Source organism: Podarcis erhardii, assembly GCF_964252035.2.
Source record: "Podarcis erhardii genome assembly, chromosome: 6".
NCBI classification, from domain to species: Eukaryota; Metazoa; Chordata; class Lepidosauria; order Squamata; family Lacertidae; genus Podarcis; species Podarcis erhardii.
The window spans coordinates 57,545,004-57,569,128 of NC_138510.1; the positions used below are offsets into that span (position 1 = coordinate 57,545,004).

General features: G+C 42.1%; 1 protein-coding gene across 1 annotated transcript in view; it reads left to right on the forward strand.

Moving 5' to 3' along the window:
- The window catches only part of SCP2 (sterol carrier protein 2), a 29,537-nt gene extending 9,333 nt beyond the window's left edge, over nt 1–20,204 (forward strand). Inside the window, exons 9-16 of the mRNA XM_081866906.1 lie at nt 889–1,039; nt 2,278–2,425; nt 5,933–6,040; nt 10,694–10,847; nt 14,041–14,134; nt 16,497–16,626; nt 18,010–18,089; nt 19,137–20,204. Of these exons, the coding sequence (XP_081723032.1) occupies nt 889–1,039; nt 2,278–2,425; nt 5,933–6,040; nt 10,694–10,847; nt 14,041–14,134; nt 16,497–16,626; nt 18,010–18,089; nt 19,137–19,232 (961 nt within the window). The 3' untranslated portion in view covers nt 19,233–20,204. The remainder of the gene's footprint in view (nt 1–888; nt 1,040–2,277; nt 2,426–5,932; nt 6,041–10,693; nt 10,848–14,040; nt 14,135–16,496; nt 16,627–18,009; nt 18,090–19,136) is intronic.
- Nucleotides 20,205–24,125: the final 3,921 nt, after the last annotated feature.

A 24,125-nucleotide genomic window follows, 5' to 3' on the forward strand; every position in this document is an offset into this window, starting at 1 on the left:
TTGTTCCAGAAGCTTTTGAAATAATGACTTTTATAGCACATGTAACTACCGTATTTTTCGCCCTATAGGACACACTTTTCCCCCTCCAAAAATGAAGGGGAAATGTGTGTGCGTCCTATGGGGCGAATGCAGGCTTTCGCTGAAGCCTGGAGAGCGAGAGGGGTCGGTGCGCACTGACCCCTCTCGCTCTCCAGGCTTCAGGAAGCTATCCGCAAGCCTTGCGCACCCAGCGGGAGTTCCCGCGGGCTCACAAGGCTTGCGGGCGGCAGCCTGCAGCCCGGAGTACGGGGTGCCCTCTGGAGGACGCCCCGTGCTTCATGCAGGTGTCCGCAAGCCTAGTGCGCCCGGGGGGAGTTGCCGCCGGGCTGGCAAGGCTTGCGGATAGCAGCCTGTTCTCGGGGCTGGGGTCAGGGGAAGCTCGGGCTTCCCCCGCCCCAGCCCCGCAGCTGGGGGGGGGGAATGAATTTTTTTAATTCATTCCCCCCCCCCAAAAAATGAGGTGCGTCCTATGGGCCGGTGCGCCCTATAGGGCGAAAAATATGGTATATACATTGGATTGTATCAACTAAGCCTACTCACAGTAGACCCACTGAAACCAATAAAGTTAGTTATGTGTATTGATTTCAGTGTGTCTACTTGCAGTATGATTTGGTCACCGACAACCCCATTTCTTTGTCTTGTGTGGATTAAAGTGTGATCGCTTTTATGATCAGTTTGATCTTCAGAGTGATGCTGTTAAGCTTCTTTGGACCAGTAATTGACTTTTCTTTTGCTCTTAACGGGTGATTCAATTTGCATTGTGAATGATAATTGCCCCTTCCCCCTCTTCTGGATGTGAAATTCAGTATATATTGATTAAGTGACTCTCAAACTCTGCATCTCTTTTAGCCCAACATCTGATGGGGCAGCAGCAGCGGTGCTGGCTAGTGAAGAGTTTGTGAGGAAGAATGGGTTGGAGTCAAAAGCTGTTGAAATTGTGGCCCAGGAGATGATGACTGATCTTCCAAGCACATTTGTAGAGAACAGCCTCATTAAAGCGGTAGGCTTGCTATTCTAACGTGTGCAGTGGCACTTGCTTTCAGTTAATGTGTTCTGCATTTGAGGAGACTTGGTGAGAAAGGTGCTCACAGCTGATGCACAGATAACGGTAGTCCTGGTAGCCACAAGGCACTTGTGTGTGATCTCTGCGGTAGTGGGGTTGGTTGGTTGGCATCTTTCTGTCTTGAGAGACAATGAAGTGCATCTCCAGGGGTGAAGTCAAACTGTTGCATTTGCAGCACCCAAGTGACCTCCCCCTAGTGCATGGGTAGGCAAACTAAGGCCCAATCGCCTTCTAAATCCGGCCTGCAGATGGTCCAGGAATCAGCGTGTTTTTACATGAGTAGAATGTCTCCTTTTATTAAAAATGCACCTCTGGGTTATTTGTGGGGCCTGCCTGGTGTTTTTACATGAGTAGAATGTGTGCTTTTATTTAAAATGCATCTCTGGTTTATTTGTGGGGCATAGGAATTTGTTCATTCCCCCCCCCCCAAAAAAATATAGTCCAGCCCCCCACAAGGTCTGAGGGACCGCGGACCGCCCCCCTGCTGAAAAAGTATGCTGACCCCTGCCCTAGTGCAAGCCTGAGCAGTGTGTATGGAGGTCCTAGACAACAAGACCCCTCTCTTGGCCTTGTTGATGTGATCCAAAGGAAAGCAGAGCTCCACCAGCTTGACTGCAGGAGTTGCTGGAAGGAGGTGTGCTAGGCACCATCCACCTGTCTCCACTCTGGATTTTTGTAGGCTTTACTCCTTAGCTTTTTCTTCTCCTGAAGATGTCCTGCAAGACAGCAAAGCTTTAGGGTCAGAGTTTTCCTTTTCCTATGGCCTACCTTCCCAGGTTGACAAGCCCCATCTGCCCCTCGCTTCCCTCCACAGCACGTCCAGAAACCACCTTCTTGTCTCGTCTGCTCAATCTACCCAAGCAGGTGCCATTTCTAATTCACTGAGGGTTTGAGACCCACTGGCTAAACAGAATAGTTTATTTATTGCTACATTCATATCCCATCTTTCTGCCAAGCATCTTAATGTGGCACACATGGCTTTTGCAGCATCCCTTGATTGGAGAAATCTCTGGATACTGACATTTTGTATTTGTGCAGGCCATTTATTTGCTACAAGTATTATAATGATGGGATATGTCCTGGATTTTCAGAATTTGCGAAGCAATAACTTTGACAGGAGTTGAGCGAATAAGAACTATTAGTTCTAATACAAGTCTGTTATATTTTGTTAATAGGTTGGCTTTGATATGACAAAGGAGGCTGCAAAAAGATGTTATTCAAAAGCAGGCCTGAGACCAGAAGATGTGGACGTGATAGAACTTCATGACTGTTTCTCTGCTAATGAATTAATAACTTACGAAGCTCTGGGACTTTGTCCTGAAGGTATTCTTTAAATATTAACATTGGGCACAATCAAGCCTACAGTTAAATTCACTTAAAGGTAAAGGTAAAGGTACCCCTGCCCGTACGGGCCAGTCTTGACAGACTCTAGGGTTGTGCGCTCATCTCATTCTAGAGGCCGGGAGCCGGCGCCGCCCGCAGACACTTCTGGGTCACATGGCCAGTGTGACATCGCTGCTCTGGCGAGCCAGCGCAGCACACGGAATGCCGTTTACCTTCCCGCTATAAAGCGGTACCTATTTATCTACTTGCACTTTTTAAGGGTGCTTTCGAACTGCTAGGTGGGCAGGAGCTGGGACCGAAAGACGGGAGCTCACCCCGCCGCAGAGATTCGAACCGCCGACCATACAATCGGCAAGTCCTAGGCACTGTGGTTTTACCCACAGCGCCACCCGCGTCCCTCAAATTCACTTAAGTCCCCAGTTAACTCCTCAAAGCTGACCTCTGGAGGAAAGGTAAGTTGACAGAAGCATACAGCCTGAGGCCCTGCCCACACGCTTCTTGAAGTTGGGCTTATTTCTCTTTCTTACTCTTTCTTGTTGTGAATAATGTGTAGCTTTAGCAATGGGGAGTATTGCACACTGGGCTTTTCCCCAGGGTCTGTCTTGGAGACCAGGGATCTTTGCTTCTCTTAGTGTCTCATTTTTCCAGACTTACATTTAGTTCTCCACATTTTGCAGCAATTAATCCTCATTAAAATTCACCAGTATTTTAGTGCAAATTTTTCCTAATAAACCCATTTTCTATGCTGTTTTGACTACTGTAGAAATATTTTTGCAAACGAATTCACTTAATATAATGCATTTTTGTGTTACTTTCACAGTACATTTTTATGCACACTTTCCCTTTTTGTAACAAATGTTGCTTGGCAAACTGCATAGCAAAATTCAGAGGTGTGAATTTCAAAAGATAGCTGTGCTGCAGTTTGCATATTGTTTTGGAAAGTGAGAATTCAATAGATGAGATTTTAAATGAGGCCTGAATCAAATTGCTCCCCCAACCCTAATTAGGACAAGTTCTATTCAACTTTTAAAAAATGCTATTTAGTTCACAATGGCTAGTCCTCTAGCTAAGCTTGCAGGGGACACAAAATGATTCAGGTTAGAAAAATCCCAAACTCTCCAGACTTGTATGAATGGGCAACAAAACGGCAAATGAGATTCTACGTAAGTAAATGCAAAGCATTGTGTACACACAGGGGCAAAAATCCTAATTTGATTTATAGCATGGATTTTGAACCTTCTGAGATAGAGGTCCACAATCTCTCATGGGAAATCTTTGTGGGGCTGACAGGCTGCTTGCGAGGGCATCAGAAAGCAACCTTTGCAACTTATATGCACTATTCTAGTATGGTGTTCAGGACAGAGTAGTGAATTTGGACTAGGGAGACACGATTAGGCATAAACACACACCTGCCATTTGCAGAATTATTCTTGCCTGTCACGTTCAACATGACCTTCAGATGCATAGGTCTATGGTCAATAATCCCTTCCCGTTTACCAAAAATCAATTATGAATGTTGTTCCTCTTCATGCCACTAGGGGGGTATGTAGTCATAATAAAGGAGAACACTTGGAAGCCAACAGAAAAGGCTACATAAGCATGATCTGCATCTATTTTTCTTAGCAAAACTTCAAGTATCTTTTAGTCAGTGACTCATCAGTGGTTCCCCCTCCCCTTTAAGTTGGGGTGATAGCATCAAGTATGGCTCTGATATTTTCTATACAGTGGTGCCTCGCAAGACGAAATTAATTCGTTCCGCAAGTTTTTTCGTCTTGCGAGTTTTTCGTCTTGCGAAGCACAGTTTCCCATAGGAATGCATTGAAAATCAATCAATGCGTTCCTATGGAAACCGCCTTCAGACAGACTGTCCCCGGACCTCTTCTGAAGGCTGGGGGGGGGGACAAGGGCTTTTCTTCCCACCCCCAGCATTTTAAAAAACCCCTGGACAGCAGAGGACTTCTCCGCTGTCCCGGGGTTTTTTAAAATGCTGGCGGGCGGCAGCGAAAGCTTCGCTGCCGCCCGCCAGCATTTTAAGATCGCCCCGGACAGCGGACTTCTCCGCTGTCCCGGGGCGATTTTAAAGCCCCCGGGAAGGCAGGCGGGGGAGAGCAAAGACTTTCCCCCCTGCCAGCCTTCAGAAGAGGTCCAGGGATAGCGGGAAGCACTTCCCTGCTATCCCGGACCGCTTTTAAAATGCTGGCGGTGGGGAGCAAAGCCTTTCGGCCCCCGCCGGTCTTCCTGGACCTCTTCTGAAGGCCGGAGGGGGGGGGGGAAGGCTTTGCTCCCCACCGCCAGCATTTAAAAGAGGTCCCTGGAGATTTCCCTGTGGGCTTTCTTCTTGCGAAGCAAGCCCATAGGGAAATTCGTCTTGCAAAGCAACTCGCAAACGGAAAACCCTTTCGTCTTGCGGGTTTTCCGTCTTGCGAGGCATTCGTCTTGCGGGGCACCACTGTACTTATCAATATATAAACACCCCTCTTTTCCTATGTTGATGGTGAGTTATCTTAAAATGGTTGGCTTTGTAATCCTCTGCCAGCCATTAATCCTTTCTCCCAGCATTCTGTTTAGTATGTCAGTTTGGTCCTTTCAGTGTCTGGGAATTGTTGAGAGATGGCACTTCATTCAGTGCACATGTCACTTTGTTCTCTGTGTTTTGCATAGGTTGTTGATGATGTGGCATCTTGTATAGGCAATGCTAATCCCAGCCAAAGAGCCTCAGTTCTGCATCCTTGACAAATGCCTTGTGATTGTTTTCCCCAGCACAAAGCTGCTTTGGGAGTGGATCACCTGGAGCAGAGCCAGTTTGGACTGAAGGGATGCTTAACCTTTTTCCTGCCTGTTGCTCCTCCGTCCCAGTTTTCTCCCTGCAGGGTTTTTAATTGTAACAGGCAGGCGAAGTGTTGAGAACTTTCCCAAAGCTTCTGCTTCTCAGAAAGGCTTCCATAGGCTTAGCTGTAACATTTCTCGGAAATAATATTTTTTGCTGGAAGGTTTATTTCCAAGAAGAACTTGGTGGCAGGATCACAGGCTGTGCTTCAAATTAAGGCCATTATGCCATAGTGCCTAATGAAGTCCTCTCATCTCCCTACCATTACATTGTATTAACTGCAAGAGTGTCAGATTTATTGAACTTAATGCAAACCTTTGTGCCTCTTAGGATTTTTCTTAACGCAAAAAACCCCCCAAAACAAAAAACATAAGTTGCATTAGAACATTGAAGTGTGGCTTGATATCTGATCATGTGTGTTGGACAAGTTTATGTAAGAACATAAAACGAGCCTGCTGGATCAGACCAGTGGCCCATCCAGTTCAGCGCCAGATGCTTATGGGAAGCCTGTGTTCTAAGAGAGGAGCTCAACAACTTATATTGATGAATAGGGCGAGTCTTATAATCCTTTCAACTAGATAACATCTATGTGTACCTAGGGGATTTAATTTAAGATGCACGTATTATTAATCTGTCCTCTCTCTCTTTCTCTCTTTTAGGAGGAGCTGGTGAGCTGATTGACCGAGGAGACAATACCTATGGTGGGAAATGGGTCATAAATCCGAGTGGCGGCTTGATTTCAAAAGGACACCCACTGGGTGCCACAGGTAACTCAATGTACCGGTATTTTTTTTATCTAGTGCTTTTAGTATTTGCATATGGGAAACATGTTTGTGTGTTACTTTGAGCCAGGTTTTTATTAGTCCACCTTTTATTTGATTTAGAACAGTTGCCAGTAACTACTGGATTTGCTGATCTGCCATTTTGACAAGGTTGAATTGCAGAGACTTTGTCGCCTGCCCTAGTCTCCAGGTATTCCTGAACTACAGTCCTATATTCTGTAACCTGGGAGTAAATCCCAGTGGGATTTCACTTGTGAGTAGGCATGGATCAAACTGCACTCTTAAAGCACAAGGCCGGTAAATCCTTCTTTAGGTGGAGTCCAACGTAATGCTCAGTGAAAATTCCATCAATGCTTCTCTAATGGAGTATTCTTTTCCTCTCATCCTCAACCATCTGAAGCAGATTTGCAGAGGGGCACACATTGAGGGCAAGGAAGTCCCCTGCAGAAATGGAAATCCTTGCACTGATGAGAGGCAATAATTGAATACCAACCTTTGTTTTCCACTCTCCTGCTTTCACGGGCATCTGCTTCTAGTAGGCTAGGGGGAGGCAGGTTGAGTGTCTTGCCCTGGCAACTTTTGGACCAGATGACCTCCCTTGGACTGGGAGTGCTGCACAGGTTTCTGAATTATTCAGCTTTGTTCCATGCTTTAACACTTCATAAAAGGTAAAGGTAAAGGGACCGCTGACCATTAGGTCCAGTCGCAGGCGCTCATCTCGCTTTATTGGCCAAGGGAGCCGGCGTACAGCTTCCGGGTCATGTGGCCAGCATGACTAAGCCACTTCTGGCGAACCAGAGCAGCGCATGGAAACGCCGTTTACCTTCCCACCAGAGCGGTACCTATTTATCTATTTGCACTTTGATGTGCTTTCAAACTGCTAGGTTGGCAGGAGCAGGGACTGAGCAACGGGAGCTCACCCCATCTTGGGGATTTGAATCGCCGACCTTCTGATCGGCAAGCCCTAGGCTCTATGGTTTAACCCACTGCACCACCCGCGTCCCTTCATACATTAGTATTAATCCTAGCTGAGTGTCACTGAGAAATGCATCATGTCTCTTTCTGTCACAAATCCACCCATGGAATAGCAGTGGGAAAAAACTTTCACACATCCGTGTTTGATGTTTTCATCCTAAACAGAAACTGATCTGCTTGCCAAAATTTTAGCATTTTGAAGCTCTTGCAAACTCTTCATCAAAAATGTGATGCTTTTTAGCAGATTTAAGCTGACCTTGTTTCAGGGAGAAAATCAGACAGTGGCCCAACTAGTTCAGTATTGTCTACACTGACTGAGAAGTCCACAGCTGGTTTATTAGTAAAGCACAGCCCATAATAGGAACTCAGAATGAACTGAAACATTGCAGATAATTTGTGACTTTTTGCATGAGTTTCAGCACAATGCTGATGTTTCTCCAGTTTCCATCCTATTCACCCTATTCATGGACATCATGGATGGATAAAGTTGTGCTTATTCTAGAGGTAATCCTGTTTTAAAGATTGCTGTAAGATATGATTTGATTTTGTTTTGGAAAAACTTTCAAGACTTGGGACTCCTGGCGATTTAACTTAGATTGTTTATCATTTCTTCCACCTATTTTTGACCTATTTTTGCAGCCATGAGCCCTGTGGAACGCTGTTCCTCAGGGTGGCTTACCAGGCACCAACACTGATATGCTTTTGGCCACAGGCAAAGATGTTTCTCTTTCCCCAGGCATTTGAGTATTTTGTTTATCTTTACAGCGGTTGGGGGGGTATATATTCATCCTTTTGAGGGCTGTCTCTTGTGGTTAGACCTGAGATAGAAGGGTTGTTGTTATGGCCTGATTACTGTGCTTTGCTTTTAATTAACTTGTTTTTCATATATTGCATATTTTTCTATTATTTGCAAGTTACTTTGAGACAGTGGTGTAAAGTGACTAACAACCTTAAACAGTGATAATAAAAATTGTAAAAATAATACTGGAAACTTTTTTTTAAGAAAGCCAAGTTCTTAAAATTTAATAGGAAGTTGTAGAAAGGTCTAAAGTAGAAATGTCACATTTTGCCCCCCTCCCCGTTACTACAATAACTTAAATTTGGACATGGATTCTTTGGACTCTTGTGCTATAGTAGATTGAGGTTTACCTCCTCAATAAGCAATGTGGCCCTCTAATTTACTATCTGTTCTTTCAAAAGTGGTGGCAGGAATTTATCAGTTAATTTATCAGCCCTTTAAAATATTGAACCATACATTTGAACTAGTTTGTTCTGATCTCTGGCATGGAACAATTTTTTCTGTGCATCCTTACTCGGCCTCCTTGTAATCTGAACATTGAGGGCTAGAGTGTTAAGGGTGTCAAGGATTCTGCTGGTGTGCAGAAAGTTGGACTTCAGCCCTGCAGTTCTGTGCAAACAAGGGTTTGACAGAAGTTGCATGATTGTTTGGGCTGACTTCAGCATTGATCCTGGAGGGAGATCACTCTTTGGTCAGAGTGATGCAATCTCCTATGCTGTAGAAACTTTGTCACTCCACAGCTTTTTAGTGCTTAGTCTGTGTGCAGAAGGTGATCTTCCTCCACCTTCTTGAAGCTAGTCTGTTGGCAACATCCTGAGAGCTAAGAGCTGCCCCCTGAGAGATGGGATGTACAGCACACAGTAGCATATTGACTGCTTTGTCATTATGGTTTGGTTTCTAGTCTTTATAGTAGATACCCTCCACTTGTGTAGTTGAAGGTGGGGAACTGTGACCCTCTAGAGGTTGTTGGATCCCAACTCTCATGGGAGTTGAAGTCCACTAACATCTGGAGGGCCACAGGTTTCCTATTCCTGATGTCCTGAAAGAGATCACATCCTGGCCAGGAATAGAGCTGGATGTCTTCAAGAAGCGATGGCCTAGTTTGTGAGCTACTATGAGAAGGCAGACTTGCTTTGGGTGTTCTAATAATTTCATTCTGGCTCCATGGATGGTTCTTGGAAGGCAGTTATTTTATTTCCTCATTTGTCTTGGAAGAGGTGACTGTTTCACATCCTGCAAGGTGAACTTGAAAAGCTCTGGACTGACATTGGCGTAGCCTTGACTCTCTGAATGGATTGCAGTGGAAATTGAGCAGGCACTGTGACACAGAATAGGATTTAGGAGGTTAGAAGGGCTATCTGTGACACGTAGGAGGACTCTAAGTGGACTGCACATATCCTGAACTTGGATCAAATTCAAGTCTCGAGTTTACAAAACAAACCTTTAAATGGGAAAATACATTGCAGCGCTATTAACTGTCAAGGGGAGTACATGTTCAGATGGCTGGCTTTTCCTGTCATTAGCAATTGATGGTGTGTTTTGCCATATTAACTAGCATAAATGGCCCTTGCGTTGATTGACACTTCATTATTGGAGTGCTTCTTGGCAGGGTCCGTGCCAGGGGTTGGCATGGCTGAGCACTTGGAAAGGCCCACTCTTCTGCAAGGGGGTCTGTATGTAGCCAAGAGTCCTTGCTGCCTGCTTTTCCTCCTGCTTCCTCCCACCCTTATTGTAGCCCAGGGCAGGCAAGTGAATGAAGTATGGCAGTGAAGAGAAGGAGCGGCTGCACTCCCTGCTAACACACCCACCAGTTTTCTTCCTAACAAATGACCAGGCAGCATTGGTGAGGGGTTGCAACAGGTGCTGGTAAGGAGGAAAGAGATGCAATGGGTGTGTCATATCTGAGGTTCCTGGACCACCACATCTGATTGCCAACTTTCATTTACCCCTAAATAGCTGAAAAGTGATCACAGCTGAAGTTAAGTGGCAGATCTATTGTTTGCACCAAGGGTGGCTAAACTGTGGTGGCCCAGCTGAGCATGCCAGATTCCAGGGGAGCCAGTGCTCAGGGGTAGTGGAAGTTGCCGTTCAACTATATATCTTGAGGACTACAAGCTTTGGAATTAATTTGTCTAAGAATCCAACCTAAGGAGACTGATAGGACGTCTTAGGAAAACAATGTATTAGCTAGGTTATATTCACTAGAGTTGCCTCAGTGTCATGAAAAATGCTTTCTAAAGAATACCTCAATTCCAAGTCTGCTGTGAGTCAGAAGGCTTGATTTCTGAGGAAAACTTTTAGAGGAAACTTTAAGCCATACAGAGGCTTTATTCAGAGTCTGTTTTTTTATTGGTGGTGGTGGTGATTTTTATTATGCTTTCTTTTGTGGTTGTGTGAAATAAGATGTTCTGAAATATGTGGCAAGAAGAGGCATTTATCTTAAAATTTTGAAGTTACTAAAAACTTGTTTGGAGCATTTTCTAAGACTTCCATCTGATGCACATTTAAGCTAGGAGTGAAGCTCATTGAACAAAACGCAGCTTACTTCTGAATAAACATCTACAGGCTTGGCCTTGAGCTCCAATATTTTAATAAACAGGAAAAATATACTACGATCCAGCCTCACATGAAATTTGGGACGGCATTTTGTTTCCCAGTCACTCGGTATATATTGAAACATTTACTGTTTAAAGGCTCATGTTAATAGCTGTTGTTTTAATGTATCTTTTAAGCATAAAGGATTCATTCTGATTGCTCAAACATTTGACCCACTTCCTTTTGCTTCCTTTCGGTTGGGCGTAATGAAACAGCATGATGCTCTTATAATACAGCTTGATCTACATTCTCTGCATTTGATGCATTAGGTCTGGCTCAGTGTGCTGAACTCTGCTGGCAGCTAAGAGGAGAAGCCGGAAAGAGGCAGGTTCCCTGTGCAAAGGTTGCTTTGCAGCATAACTTGGGCCTTGGAGGTGCTGTAGTCATAACTCTGTACAGAATGGGCTTTCCTGAGGCTGCAAGGTGAGCTTTTAATTTTTTTGTGTGTGCACCCTCTTTTCCAGACCTATTATTTGTAATCTTACTCAGCTTATCTCATTTACTTTGAATATAGAATCGTATCCAGACAACTGCCATACAGAACTAAATAGTTTGAAATCCCATGTCCTGTTGCATGATCTTAGTGGCTTATTTCTGCATATGTATTCTGCTTTAATACCAAATTAATTAAACAAGGAGAAAGTTGGGGGTCCTTTTGTTTCTTTATAGCAGGCAGGATATTGCTTGTAAGTACCAATCTGTGGCTCAGCATTTTATTTTTTTAGGGCTAGCTACTCTGGTTTCTTCAGCCACTGGAAACTTTAATTGTGGTTTTGGTTATGGATAGAATTGCTGTGTCTTAATCATGTTCTCTGAAGTCTGGTTCCATGTTGAAACAAGAAAACAAAAACTTTAAAGTAAACAACAGTTAAAGGAATGTGCAGAATTGGCAGTTTCAAAACGATTTAGAAAACTAAAAACAGGCAATGGAGACGAGGGCTATAAACTGTGCGTGCTTTTTTAAAAAAAATGTCTCAATACTTCTGCATACATTGTAAGGAAATTGACTTGCAAATTACTCACAGTTCACTGCCTGTGGGTTTCTATTTTCTTTGGCTGCTGAGAAGATTCAAATAACATCCTAAAGGTTCCACATTAAAAGCCATTAAAATTAGATTGCAGGAAATATACCTAAGCTTCATAAATTCTTTTGTAGATTTTCTTGCCGATAGTGAAGCAAGTCACAGGTGTTTGTCGCGTACTTTTACATTGCAACCTGGATTTTCTTCCTCCTGTATTCCAACTTGGGTTTTGTGGAGATTCAGTGGGATCTTGGAAATGTTTTTCAAGTCAAGTGAGAGCCACCCACGCTAGAAGATAAACTTCTTTAGAGATGTTTAATTCATATGAGCAAGAGTAAGAAACACTGATTGATTGCTATCAAATTAATGAAAGGTTTCTTTGAGCGGAGGCTGTTTGGGTTTGGCTGTTTCAGGGTTGGAAAGCCCTTACGTGTGGGAGTAATTGCCAATCTTCAGCTGGCCTCTCCTAAGGACTCACATTTGCACCTTTGTACACACATCTGCACACTCACATACACATAGATCTCTCGCTTTCAAAACTGGGTTTAACAATACTCATAACACTGGATTTGCAGGCTTTCGTTCCACAGAAGTGCTTTGCTGCTTTGCATTTTAGAACAGAGGAACTTTCTCTTCAGCCCTCTGAAATGTTAGTGCTGGAATCCAGGCTAATAATTCTCTTTATTGATTCACAAATGCTTCTCTTTTATGGCACAAATGTTGGAAGGCGTGTTGGAATATAGGCTTGGCTGCTCTATAGTTCATAGCAGGCTGCTCGAATAAGAACTGGCCTATGATACAAGATCAGTTCTTTTGATGCCCTATAATTTGTTTGTTTAGAAAACTTACACTCCACCTTTCTAATAATTTGCATTTCCCACCTTAACAACAATTAAAAACAAAAACAATTCCTTAAAATAAATAAAACAGCTTGGAAATGGAACCAAACTTAGCAGATAAAAACATTCCAAAATGAGGGTTTATGGTAAATAAACAAATCTACCAGAAATCTCCTTACTACAACAGGAAAATTTTAATTTTAAAACGACACTTGACCATCTAAGGTATTCCACAGTCTGGGCAATCAGCTACCAAGGTCTACCGGAAAAGCAAGCATGGAAGGGTTAAAAGAATGGCTGGGGAGCAGTTATAAGTTGGGACTTGAAACCCAAAGATGTAGCATAGTGTGAGGATATTTCCTTGAAAGGTATGATGAAAACACTGAAAAGGTTGTCCTACACATATAATGATGCTCACAGACTTGGATGGCCTTAAAAGAGGAGGAGGACAATTTTATGGTAGCATTCTATGTTCTTCCGCTGTCAAAGGTAGCATGCATTTGAATACCTGTTGCTAAGATTCACAGTTGTGGAGAATGCTGTTGAAGTAAGGTCCTGTTTTTAGGCTTCCCATAGTCCTCTTTTTGGCCACTGAGAGAACATTAGCCTGATCTATCTTGACTGCTTTTATGTTTTGAGGCCACTATCTCCACGTGTAATGTTCTGGATTTTAAATAGTCCTGGGATCATATAATTGCTGAAGTCTCTTCATCATAGCACAATATATGGTGTTTCTCATGCTGAACTAGTAAAATGAACCTTTAAACATTTGATGCATTTAGATTCTTTCCCAACATATATAATGCAGTCTATCCTAAGTTCTTGATATATTTCCCAAGGGTTTAGGATAGATTGCATTTTCTCATCACAGCAATCCACTGAGGAAGATGAGGCTCAGAGACGGTGATTTACCAAATGTGAATTTCAGACATCTAAATCAAGTGCTTTTTCAGAAGATAAAATCGGTTAGATTTTGCTTGTATTGTAGCTGCCTCTGGCTATCTAATTGCAAAATCATGTTGTTAGATCTTCCCTGATTATGCAGCTTGGTTATGCAACTGAAGCTGGGAGTTAATAGCGGGTAATTAGGTGAGAGGTGACTTTGTTCCAGAGTTTCATTTTACACTTGCCATAATTACTGTTTACTGTTAAAGTTACTATGCTGAGATTGATTACCTCTAGTAATTATTTTAATCAATATAGAAAATTGGATTTTGCTTATGTGGTGTGAACAGACAGAATTGTGTGTCCCCACACCCAATATTGGTGTATTGTTTTTTTCTCCAAAAAAGCAAAATACTCATATTAGGGTGAAAGGAATATGCAAAATGCCTCTCTCATCTGTGTTTCTAGTGAGTGCAAGGGCAAGCGCTAGAGAAATATCTCCCCATCCTTCTGAATTACATGGATGATAGAAGTTCAGTTCCTTTTAATGTTCTTTCCCCCCCGTGGGATTCTGGAGGGGTTTCAAAACCCCCAGCAGAATTTGATGATGTGACCCTTATTTGTTTGCATGTGGGAAGTATTCTGAAAAATATAAGTGGAGTCATGGTTACCCCCTTACCACACTTCTTGGGTCATGTTAATTGTCTACCCACTTTATCACAAAGACATCTATGGTTCTTCAATTTGAAATAATTGAAAGAGATGACATTCCCATGCTTACACATGGGTACACAAAATACACTTTGGTGTGTGCGCTACAGTCACTCAAGTAAGCTTAATAAATCTTTATGTGACTTTCTCCCATTTCAGGAATAGGCAAATCCAAGCTATTCCCACCAGGGCAGCTGTGGATGGGTTTAAGGCAGATTTTGTCTTCAAAGAAATCGAAAAGAAGCTTCAAGAGGTATGTAAAGTAACAAAACATGTTTATGGAATAATTTTGCAAAGTTGCAGTTCATCTTTTGGCAAAGGATTAACGGTAAAACATGCAAACAATTACTTTCCTTGAAACAAACTTGTTTGCCAATTATTGTTCCGCTTAAAAATCAAATTAATAGTCGTTGAACATTTTTATTTCCAATGATTCCCTGCCCCTTTACCCACAAATGAAGGTTGTCCAAAGCAGGGCACAATTCTGTCCTAAGACAACAACATAGTGATTTTTGTATTTAGTTAGATAATAGCTGACTGAGGCCTCTGACGTACAACTTGAACTTTACAGCTTTTATAAAAAATTTCAGCTGTTGCAACTTGTACAATAGCAGGCATCATACTAAAATAACCCTTTGTGGGTTTGAGTGTCACTAAGCAATTTTAAAAGTATAAGTTTGGGAGGTATGGGAATTGGGTTATATGTGGAGAATTCAACTTTTGCCATGGGAGGGGCCCCACATAAAAGCATATAGCCTACCTCTGGAGGCAGCCTCTTTACACACACACACACACACACACACACACACACACACACACACACACCATCTACAAAGAATCCCTCCTATTTTGCATGTGCACATTCTGCTGCCCTGAGAAGTATTTGACATGGTTGCATAGCTGCTGGATCCATCTCCCCATCTCCCTACAGGCTATACGAAAGGCAGACTCCACCATGCACAAGAGTTGGGGGTGAGCTGTATCCTCTGGCAGGCATTATGCGCTGACATAAAACCATTCTTCACATTCTTATCTATTATCCCTATTGTACTTTCCCCCCCAGAGATTAAGCTTGCAAAATGCTATGTCAGGTATTTTGTCCATTATGAATTGGCCCTAGCAAATGGTTGCTTTGCAGATAGTTGTTAAGTTTCCCGTGGGTTCTCTAAGTTAGGTTTCTCAAACTCTAGTTAGAATTCCAGTCCCGAGGCAGCAGCTTTATATAATGGTGGAGTCGCTTCTGCATCCGTAGCTCAGTTGCTTACACCAGCCAGGGTGGAAGGAGAGAGGGAAGACAAATCCTACCAGCCCTAAAGCTGATGCCATGAGTGCGTCTGATACCATCATGTGATGATGGCAGTGGGGCAAATGAGGATCCGGCAGATCTTGGGCTGGCTCAGCCTCTCCCCTGGGGCAAAGGAGGTTTGTATTGCAGCCTCAGCATGTCAGCAGCAATCCAAACGTAATTTCAGAGCGTTTGGTTTCTATGCTTTCTGTTCAGGCTCGGAACTCCCCCTCCCCCCATAGCATTTAAAAGAAAACAAGTATTAAGGGACCCCTGCGCTTAATTTTTCCTATACTTAATTTCCACTGGTTTTCATTTAAAGTGCCGCTTTGCATTGAAAAAATGCTTTAAAACACTGGCCTCAAGTTGCTGGCATGTGTCAGTGTTTCCCTAGTTAATTTTCCAATTTATCTGGGGTATGCCAGCAATCTGATATGAACAGCTTGGGGGAAAGATTACATGGATTTTCCTAGGCTTAGAATTCAAATACTGGGAAAGCCTGCAATTTTTCCAATAATAGAAGGAGGGGAAAACACTCAATAAGCAGTGTATGTAATGCTGTTTTTCAAACTTGGCACTTGGTAGAGCTTGTATACATTGCTTACGCCATCGCTCTGCATATCAAAAAGCTGTAACAAAGAAGGAGGGTTCTAAACCAACCTTCTCCGCTTGCATTCTCTGCCGTCCTTGATTTAGCCTTATTCTTGCCTGAGCATGAAATCTGGAGTTGGGAAATTAAGCAAAATAAATTGCTACCTGAGTGGTTTCAAGTTTAGCATAGAGGTCATAATCCAGATAACCAAATGATGCTTCATGTGTTGCCTCAGAGGTAAATCCTGTTACGTTCCATGGGACTTGCTTCCTAGGGTAGGAGTAGCCCATGTGGTGCTTTCCAGATGTTGGACTGCAAATGTGATCTTTGACTATCGGCCATGCTGTCCAGGGCTGATGGGAGTTGTAGTCCGACAACATCTGGAGGGGGCACCATTTTGCCTACCACTGCACTCGAAATCTGCAGGGGATTGCACTGTCCGTCTGCATTCCCTGCTGAGGTTTTGTTTTTGAGGGGGAGGTGGGGCTAACAGCATCTCTGAAACAAGGCTTTTCAGGAGGCTTCCATGGTACGGCATGCGATGGGGGGACGACTAGGCTGCAGTTCAAGGACACAGAAACTAAAGTCCCTCTGGGCCTTCAGACCATAAAAGAGCACATGGGGCAGTCCAAGCATGCAAACATTTAGCATGGTGTGGAAATACTTGATGCATTCTGTAAGCTGAAAATGCTGTTAGTTTTTTGTCTGTGATATATTATTGTTTCATGCTGATTGCAGGAAGGGGAACAGTATGTCAAGAAAATTGGTGGTATATTTGCCTTCAAAGTAAAAGAGGGCCCTGGAGGTAAAGAAGCAACTTGGGTAGTTGATGTGAAAAATGGTAAAGGCTGTGTGGATTTCGACTCAGGTCAGTACTGCTTTTGCCACCACAAAATATTAATATTTTATTGCAATGTAAGGTAATACTACTTTAAGTACTGTAGGTTTGGTTGCAAAATAGGAACATGTTTAATTAAAGGGTGGCACGTGAGTAACAACTGTATATTAATTGTGCAAAAATAATCATTTGAAAAGAGCCAATACTGCTGTAGGGAAATAAATATGTACTGCATTTTTTCCCATTGGACTTTGGATTGGGCCCCACTTATCAGGCGAAGATAAATGGCGATTTGCCCTTGGACATAGATCAGTTGTATTACTCGAAAATGACATTGGCAAGATAGCATCTGTTCAAAGAATTATCTGCAATCCATAAATGTTTATGCAATACATGTGGTTAAAGAGTAGCAAGAACAAGGTCTGCCTGTTCTATTAAATGCCAGTAAGGCTGCATTCCTATGTACGCTTAACTAGGAAATTAATCCCATTTTGCAATCATGGAATCCTGTGGATGATACTGCTGTTAAACTAGTAATGAAAAGGTTTGAAGCGTGTTCTGGTTACTGCTGCAGATGAAACTGATATTGATACTCCTATCTCCACAGCAGTGCGAGATTTCAGGGGGTTCCAGGCACCTACCCCAGGGCCCATTTTCCCTTTGGTCTTTATGTTATATGGTTTATTTGCACAAATATACAACTTAGTCTAGATTGTGGGAAAACAGCACTTTCACATGCCAAAGGGGTTCTGTTCCTCCCATTGCTGCAGCCTTGGATTCCAAGAAGCTCCAACCATCATTCAGTCAAACCTTGATTAATTCTAACTTTCTGAATCCAAGAGTTACAGGTGACTTGCACCCACAAACTCTGGCACTCAGAATCTATAACAGTGTAATGGTTTAGACCCAGAGTGTCCCTTCAGCAAGCTCCTTCTGTTCACAGGTGAGACTGAGATCCTACAGAGGCTTAGTAAGACCAAAGCTGGTTGAGTTTTGCATCCTGTTTTCCACCGTGGCCAACCAGATGCCCATGAAAAGCTCATGAGCAGGACGCAAGGGCTTTTCAGAGCAGTTTTTCAGGATACACAGGTGTCTGCAGGGGAGTGGAGAAATATGAGAGAATTCCTTTTTTCTCCCTCCCCACTTCCTCCGGCAGGAGGGTCCCATGAGTGGAGTTTCTGGATCCAAGTCAATGACAATATTTAAATGAACTGAATTTTACAACTTGGCTTCTGTAGCTATGAATCGGCAGTATCAGCAATGCATGAAGCTAAGAGTGACTTCCTTGATAAGGGGAGCGGATCTGCATTAAGGCGTCTCTGTTAGAAAGCAAAATAACCTTAAAATAGTCCTTTAAAAAACAAATAAATTTCCTGACCATTTTGTTTCAAGTCATCTGTCCGCTTTTTACAGATAAGAAAGCTGACTGTACAATTACAATGGCTGACGCTGATTTGCTGGCTCTGATGACTGGCAAGATGAATCCACAGACAGTAAGTGCAATTCAGAGGAAGTGCTATTATCCTTCTAGTTTAATTGTTCTACAGGCTTATTTTATAGCAGAAAACTAATGAGAACAACCTGTGTTCCTTTTCCTCCCAAGTTCTTTAGACTGAATGATGGTTGACTTAATTCACCACCTGTTCACATCAGAATTGCTGCAGATGGGCAAACACAGGCTATTTTCATTAAAAGTATTTCCAAAGCATTTGGCAAAGCACTTAGCTGGCAGTCACTTTTGTGCAGATGGAAATGTTCCTTTTTGAAAAGGCTTTTTTATTTTTATTGGCTTGATTTACAACATTGTTTCTTCAGTATGAACAAACAGAAAATTCTCCTCTGAGGTCACTAATGCCAGTGATAGAACTCTGTGTGATTTCTGTCCAATATGTTGAAAACTGGTGGCAGTCAACATGGTGCCCTCTAGATCTTGGTGGACTTAAGTCCCATCATCCATGATTATTGGCCATGCTGGCTGGAGCTGATGGGAGTTGGAGTCCAACAACACCTGGAGGGCACCATATTGGCCATTTTGAACAGTTAAACAAACTAACAGCTTTTTTTCATTGGCTGCATTCACACCTCATGGTAAGCCAAGTTTTGTTCGTGGGTTACTGATTGTGGTTTGTTTTGGAGAAGCAAACCATGAGCACTGGTTTGCATGTCGGAGTTGGCCAAGGTCTGTAACTTGTTGCAATTCAAGTGTTCAGTAGTCCACCACTAGTTCAAAGTCAGGGCATTGTTTATGTTCTACAGTGACACGCAAAAGGGGCCACTGTATATCTCAAAGCCATGTAGTCATCACAGATGACTAATCTATATGCAATTCTAATTGCATTTGATCTTTTTCTCCGTTTTCATATATGTTGTCTGTGGAAGGTTTTGCACGCATTTAGAGAAGGCAATCTAAAAATTTAAAATATTTTATGGCAGTCCCTCAGATTACTTGGATTTGAACTTGGAAGAAGTGATCCAAGGAGGAAAAATAAGTAGCATTTACTTGGAAAATGTAATTCAATCTCTCTTTAAATTTCTTCTAGGCTTTCTTTCAAGGCAAATTGAAGATTTCTGGGAACATGGGCATGGCTATGAAGCTACAGAACCTACAGCTTCAACCGGTCAAAGCTAAACTTTGAACCACCGACTTCAAGATGCAATTTAGATGTGAACAACGTGTTTAATATATATATATATAAACTAAGCAGGAACTAGATGTTGGAAGTAGCATGGGACAGGTTTTCTGAATAGGTGTGATCAACTCTAGCTTTCCTGAGGCCTCTGTTCAATGGAAATTTTGGTACTGTGTTCCATAAATCAGCCTAAACGATCGCAAAGTGAATAAAATATTAGTGGTTGGCATACTCTTAAACTGTTTATAATGGTTAACACCAGCATGATGTATAACAAGCCCTGATTTTATCTCACCTGAAACCATTTCCCCCCAAAAAAATCTAAATCAAGGGATCAGCCTCCCATAAATTCTTGTGAAGTTTAAAAAGTAGGAAGAGTGATAGAGAATATCACCTGTTTGGCAAAACAATTCTGAAACAATTTCATTTGTATCTTAAGAATACTTCCATAGCAGCTCAAAGAAATGCTTTTTTACTTTGGCTGGGATCCAGAGAACTATTTTAGGTAGGCCCTAGGGCTTGGACATACTCAAGTGAGGTTCTTTCTTTCTTTCTTTCTTTCTTTCTTTCTTTCTTTCTTTCTTTCTTTCTTTCTGTAACAGGCACACACACACGCCTGTCATATCAGACTGCTTTTGAAACACTACCTGGTTTCGAAGGTGGTGGTATTGTGGGTGAATGCTGTAGAAACAGAACTCCAAAGCTCCCATTGGTGAGGAGAACTAGTTATATTGATTTCTTTGGATCCTAGCCTTCATTGAATAGAATTTCCAAATTCCCATATGAAGGGTTGTTTTATCGTATTGGAAATCAGATGGATCGCATTAATTGCAATAACATTTAATTGTAGTGCTTTCTCCCTAACATATGCTTACAAGGGTAAAGGGTAGCACTTTTTAAGCATTTGTTTGGTTTTAACTGTGCTATACAGAGTTCTGGAAACTGATGATTCTTTAATAAATTCATATATAAATACTATTTATTTTTAAGTCATTCTGTTTGGCAGTAATGTGTTCTGATCTGAAAGCTTCCATACTAAATTTAAATCGATTCTTCAGTTTGAGCTGGGTTTTTTGGCAATTTTTATTTGATTATAACTGAGTTCACATTACATAGAAGTTGCATGGTTTAGATCAGATGACACTGGAATGTATGCAACATTTGGTTCAACAGACTGTTACTTTCGTGTTAGCATGGAAAGCCACTGCAGTGCTTTGTAGATTATGCAGGCCTCTGTGTTACAGTTCATGGAGTAGGCTGTTCAAAACTGAAACTGCATTGTGGGCCAGTGAAACGAGTTGCTTTTCCTTCTGTTCTGCTCTAAACAGCAGCCCAGGGTCAGAAGTCAAATGCATCTCTTAAATGTTATTCCACATTGAAATACCTCTGGAATCCCTAAGCATTTCTACATTCTGTTCTTTAGTAATCCTCTTGCCAAAAACATTTCCCTGCTGCTGCTCTGACAGGTGTGATGTGTATATGTATCCTTTTTTTTAATGCCTTTGCATTGTATAATTATGAGAATCTTGGAAAAAGAGAAACTGTACTCAGTAGTAGACTATATATTATGGTAAATTGGAAACAGATGTGTATAAACAGAATGTTTCAGCAGAAAAATACCTGTCTTCATGTTAGGTAGAGAATGTAATGGACTCAGGAACCAGCTGTTTAGCATAGTTTAAATTGTATTTTTAGGCACCTGATAGCCATGTTCCATTTAAAGACACATGAACTTGAGACTAGGAAATGACTGAGTCTCCTCCTCTGTAATTTAATGGAAACATGGTTGGTTTTGTCACACAAATTCATATATTATGATTTGGGTATCTGTATATCAGTGCAGAACTTGGTGTGAAGCAACAGTAAGACTATGGCTTGGGATGCCACTTAATGCATTACAGAACTAGGATGGCCACTTTTCTTAGGTTAAATTTGACCACACATTTTTGACCCTGGTAAATAACAATGGTGTCCTTATACCAACTGAAGTCAGATTCACATGAAGTTTGTGCCTCACATCTTTATTTCATTTTCTAGCCTCCTAAAGAGATAATAGTGATGGGAAACCAACATGTTGAAGTTCATGTGCCTCTTAAGTGCAAGCATCAGCTTCCAAAATTTTAAGCTAGCTAGAGATCATTTTGATAATAATTTAACTTATAATTCAGTGCAGCCCGGTCCTGCTTGGATTTTCTGTTATGCTCTGGTGGAATTAAAATTTGCTTAACTTGATATCCCCTTTAAATTACTATGAGGTAGAGTTGAATACATGGGTATTATCAGCATAGTTCTAGATTCTTTTAAAAAATATAACTCTACCCTACCGTTTAGCATAGCTGCTTCCATGCAGCTAGCACAGTACTAAAACATTAGTATTAATTTGCATCCTCTGGTGTCTTTCCTATAAAGAGTGGTGTGAAACAGGGCTATGTTCTCACCTCAACTCTTTGTTATATTCTTCTCCCTGTTGCTCTCCTATGCCTTCAGCTTGACTGAAGACGATGTGTACCTCTATTCTGTTCAACCTGGCATGTCTCCATGCCAAGACAAAAGTGTGGCGGGTTCTTGTCCAAGAGATGTTGTTTGCAGATGATGCAGCCTTGACAGAAGGAAGCTCCGAGGAGGCTCTTTAGAGACGCATCAACTGTTTTGCCCAAGCCTGCATGGAGTTCAGCCTCACCATCAGCCTGACAAAGACGAACGTTCTGGGGCAGGATGTCACCAGCACTCCATGCATCATCATGGGTGACCACACGCTTGAGATTTTGTTGTTTTGGGCTCCACCATAACCAGCAACCTCTCCATCAATACTGAGTTGGACAAGCATATTGGATAGGCAGCTACAGCAATGGCTTGCCTCTCCAGAAGGGTATGGGAGAATGTGATGCCAATATCCAACACCAAGATGAAGGTCTAACCATACTTGCATGTTGAGCATGCTGCTTTATAGAAGTGAATTGTGGGGAGCTTACACTGCTAGAAGCAATGTCTCAATGCCTTCCATATGCACTGCATCAGGAAGATTTTGGGCATCACAGGGTCTCAAACAAAGATACCCTCTCCCAAGCTCACATTCCCACCATGTTATCCGATGTCAGCTCAGACACAATACTGTACTGTACTTTGCAGTGAAAGCAGCTAATGTGTTTGGGAAACAGTGATTAAGTGGTAAGAGACTAAGTATGAAGGTGTATGTACAGGTGCAGGCTTTGAAGAGCAGACTGAATTATTTTGCTTAAAGCTGTGTACAGCTCTCGACAATCTAAACTTATGATCATGTTAAGCAGAGAAAACGTAAGGAACCACTCACTGAGGTGCTTTCTACCTATATATTTTGAGGGGAAGAAACTGCATTTAAAGCTGGTAGAGCTTTCCTTTTTTTAATTCTGGCAAATTAAAAACAAAAACAAATTCTTGTAGATTGTCTGATGGGGAGACCTTACTATGTCAAAGTCTAAAAGCTTCAAATATAAGCTTTCTTTTCCTTTCAACATGTATGCTGTGATATGGTCACCAATATTTGAGTAAAAGCATCTTTTTTAGTGAAAAGCTATTCTTTCTGGTTGTGATAAAAGTGCCAACTTGGGTGTTAAAGCTACTCATTCAACAGGGACAAGTAAGATTTCCACATGTGGAAGACAAACACTGAAAACAAATCCCATGTAGTCTGGAACCAATTTGTGTAATCCTTCGCAAACACAAACAGATGTGCCACTTGTCCAGGCGGCACTAGAGTTTAGCTTGAAGTCTCTGTAACTTGTGAAAAGTGGCAGCTTAAAATGCTGGACACCTTTGGCCTTGGTTGTGCCACAGCTTGGCATTCTGCTCTAAAGGTGTTGTAAAGGTGGTCAGTGTTGGTACAACAACTGTGGTAGAAGACCCATTCTCAACCTCAGAAAAATAGCATTATTCAATCTGCCAAATAACCATCTTCCTCTCTTAATCCTATGTGGTAGAGACTTATGCACAGCAACCGATTATTGCCCACTTCACACATTAGGAAAGACTAATTCTTTGCCTAACACATTTTTTGCAGCTCTGTAATGTGTCTTCCTTCCACACAATAAATCAGATGTAGTCATTTGCCCAGGAACTCAGCCAATTCCACACTAGCGCACTTCAAGCATTCTGCAGTCCGTTGGAAGAGAGGTTTCAGAACCCATTTGGTACTTGAGGTAGTGATATCGTCCCTGTTATAAACTTGTAAGTCCTGTTGCCATGGCAGAAGCAAAAGTATGCAGCACAGAGTTGTAATGGGCAAAAAACTTCAAAAACATTATGTATGCAAAATGAGAGGTGTGTTTTAAAAACAAAAAACTATAGGTGCTGACTCAAAACTGACCATCAAAATACAGTGGAACCTCTGTTTTCAAACTTAATCCGTTCTGGAAGACACTTTGACTTCCGAAACGTAAACCGAAAACTCAATACGGAAGCCTCAATACAATAGGGAAACTTAAAACAGAAGCCGCGTAGCAAGTACGGCTTCAGAAAATCGTTCAAAAACAAGCAGTTCTGGGTTTTTGGCATTCAAAAGCCGAAATGTTCGATTAAGGAGATGTTTGACAACCGAGGTTCCACAGTATTAAATAATGGATGTAGGAAGCAGATAGAAATTTTACTGTTCAAAATAAGGACAGTAGAATCCCAGAATAATCTTACACAAAGTTCTAGCCCAGGCTTTAAAGGGTATAAGATGAGATGCTTATAGGGGGAAGCAAGGCTGGCCCACAACATTTTACTGCCTGAGGTAAAATAGAAATCATGTAATGGCCCTGCCATCACTCCCTCCACACTTACATTATGCTCCTCGCTTTCTAGGCACAGGTCTGAGCACACACACCCCGGCGCTTTCCCCACAAAAGCCCGCTCTTTAATGCTAAATTGGAACAAATGGCA